We start from the raw sequence: 2,310 nt of genomic DNA, 5'->3' as shown, positions 1-2,310 counted from the left end.
TACTGATTAATGCTTCATTCATTAATCACAGCAAACTTATTCATTTTAGGTATAAATAAAGATCCATTGATTCCTTTAATGAAAACCAGGAGAACAAACTCAGTTCTTCAAACTTTAATCTTTGGTTCTTGGATTCAAGCTAAACCAAAATCCGGCTGTTTATTTTAAAGAAAATTAAAAGTCCTCATTTTAAATGAAAGCAGCTAAAGTTTACAGGAGTTTAAATTTGTTGGACTGTTTACTGATGAAGTGTTTTTTCGTTTTTTTTTTTTTTTTTTTTTTTTTTTTTTTTGGCGGTGGTGCACTAAAGAGACAGGAAGGAGCCGATTAGCTGCTGTCTTCCTGTCTGTGTTTTGGCGCCTTCATCTGCAGGAAGATCTAAACTTTTACAGCTGCAGGTTTCTCCCATTTCATCCCAGTGAAGAAGCTGGATGTGCGCGGCCCTTGGCCCCCAGAGTTTAATGGATTCCCCACATGCTGCTCCAGCTTCCTCCCAGACAGACGGGGAGGATTTCATCCCTGCTGCTGGCCTCAGAGGAGAACTTTAGCTTCCTGCTGTCTGAATCTAATGCAGATGGAGCGTCACAGTCAATCCTGCTGGATTTCAACCGTCGGAGGGAAAAGAATCAGGATCTGATGTGTCTCAGATCCTGATCCATAAACATGAAGCCAGAGATTCCTTCAGTATCATCTGTAGTTTATTATTGTACCTTATTACAGAAGCTCGTTTCTGACAGTCAGCTGGTTCATCATCAGATCATCCATCTTATTCGTCTGACAAACCCCAAACTGAGGCATGGCAGGAACATTCTCTGCATCCTGATGGGAACTGGAACCCAGTGGATTTACCTGGATGAAGGCGGCACCTTCCAGAAATCACCCAGGAGGCGTTTCCATCTAATAACCAGATCAGCAAACTCCGCCTCCATCAGTTTGGGCTTTTATTAAAAAAATAAAATAAACTGAGCTTCATCAGGGAAGTTCATCCTATGAGGAGCAGCTGACTGAAAAACTGCAACACATTGAACAGATACAGCTGCCCCACCAAAATAAAAGCCCAACATCCTGCTTTCACCACGTCAGCTAGCAGGAAGTGATGTCACACCAGTCAGAGGTAGTCTTGGTCATAGTCGTCCATCAACTGCTTCATCTCAGACGCACTGCGGGACAAGTACGAGGACAGCTCATCTAGACAGACAGGAGACATATGAGACAAGTTAGACAGGTCAGAGACAGGTCAAAAAGAGGTGAGACAGGTCAGAGACAGGAGAGGCAGGTGAGACCAGTGACACACAGGTCAAAGACAAGTCTGAGACAGTTAAGACAGTTGAGAAAGGTGAGAGACAGGTCAGAGACAGATTACCGAGGTCAGAGACAGCTTACACAGGTCAGAGACAGGTGTGAGACAGCTGAGACAGGTCAAAGACAGACGAAAGGCAGGTGAGATAGGTCAGAGAGAGGCGGGACAGGTCGGAGACTGGAGAGACAGTTGAGAGACAGGTAAGACAGGTCAAAAACAGGTGAGACAGGTCAGAGACAAGTGAACTTTTAAAAGATAAAGAACACTTGGGACATGGAGGACTCGTGATTCCAGTGGTTTGCCCCACCTTCCCCCAGTACTCCCAGTACAGCGGACGCAGAAACAGATCCCAGATTGTTCCTTGCTGTGCATCGGTAGGTCCCTGAGTCACCTGGCTCCGCCCCTTCGATCTGCAGCCAGCTGGACAGCTCAAACCTCAGAGGACCACCCCTGGACTGGGGAACAGAGGACAGCTGGTGTCTCTGAGAGGACAAACCTAGGTTCCCCGCTGTTTTAACAGGGGCAGCGTCAGCAGCCTGCGTACCTGGACAGAGATGTGAGGGTCGTCTCCTGGTAGGACGACGTCCCGTCCATCCTTCCTCCACTCTACCAGAGCCATGGGGAAGGCAAAGACCTCACAGAGGAACACTAGACTGCTGCCAGAACGGTTCACCTGGTTCCGAGGGGGAACCTTGATCACAGGCTCTGGGACGGTGGGGGAGGACGGACATGTTAGACCAAACAGGGGGACAAAGACACGAAAACAAGTATCTTCTGAGAAAGATAAAGTGTAGGGGAATGAGCGGAAAAGGAAGCAGATTAACTTCAAAATAAAAGACTGTTATAAATCTTTTCTAATGGAAAACAGGAAACACAAGAGAAAACTTTCTACATGGCTGAACCAATCAGATCCGGATCAATGAACTGCTTCAGATCCGGATCAATGAACTGCTTTAGATCCGGATCAATGAACTGCTTTAGATCCGGATCAATGAACTGCTCCAGATCAG

General features: G+C 46.5%; 1 protein-coding gene across 1 annotated transcript in view; it reads right to left on the bottom strand.

Annotated features, from left to right (window-relative positions):
* Positions 1 to 398: 398 nt before the first annotated feature.
* LOC107097908 (kazal-type serine protease inhibitor domain-containing protein 1-like) overlaps positions 399 to 2,310 on the bottom strand; it is an 8,677-nt gene continuing 6,765 nt past the window's right edge. The window contains exons 2-5 of the mRNA XM_015395255.1: positions 2,203 to 2,296; positions 1,845 to 2,074; positions 1,608 to 1,755; positions 399 to 1,188 (exon numbers count right to left, since the gene is read on the bottom strand). Of these exons, the coding sequence (XP_015250741.1) occupies positions 1,109 to 1,188; positions 1,608 to 1,755; positions 1,845 to 2,074; positions 2,203 to 2,296 (552 nt within the window). The 3' untranslated portion in view covers positions 399 to 1,108. The remainder of the gene's footprint in view (positions 1,189 to 1,607; positions 1,756 to 1,844; positions 2,075 to 2,202; positions 2,297 to 2,310) is intronic.

This window comes from Cyprinodon variegatus, unplaced genomic scaffold (genome assembly GCF_000732505.1).
Source record: "Cyprinodon variegatus isolate N-32 unplaced genomic scaffold, C_variegatus-1.0 Scaffold732, whole genome shotgun sequence".
NCBI classification, from domain to species: domain Eukaryota; kingdom Metazoa; phylum Chordata; class Actinopteri; order Cyprinodontiformes; family Cyprinodontidae; genus Cyprinodon; species Cyprinodon variegatus.
This window is presented reverse-complemented; position numbering and strand designations above follow the sequence as displayed.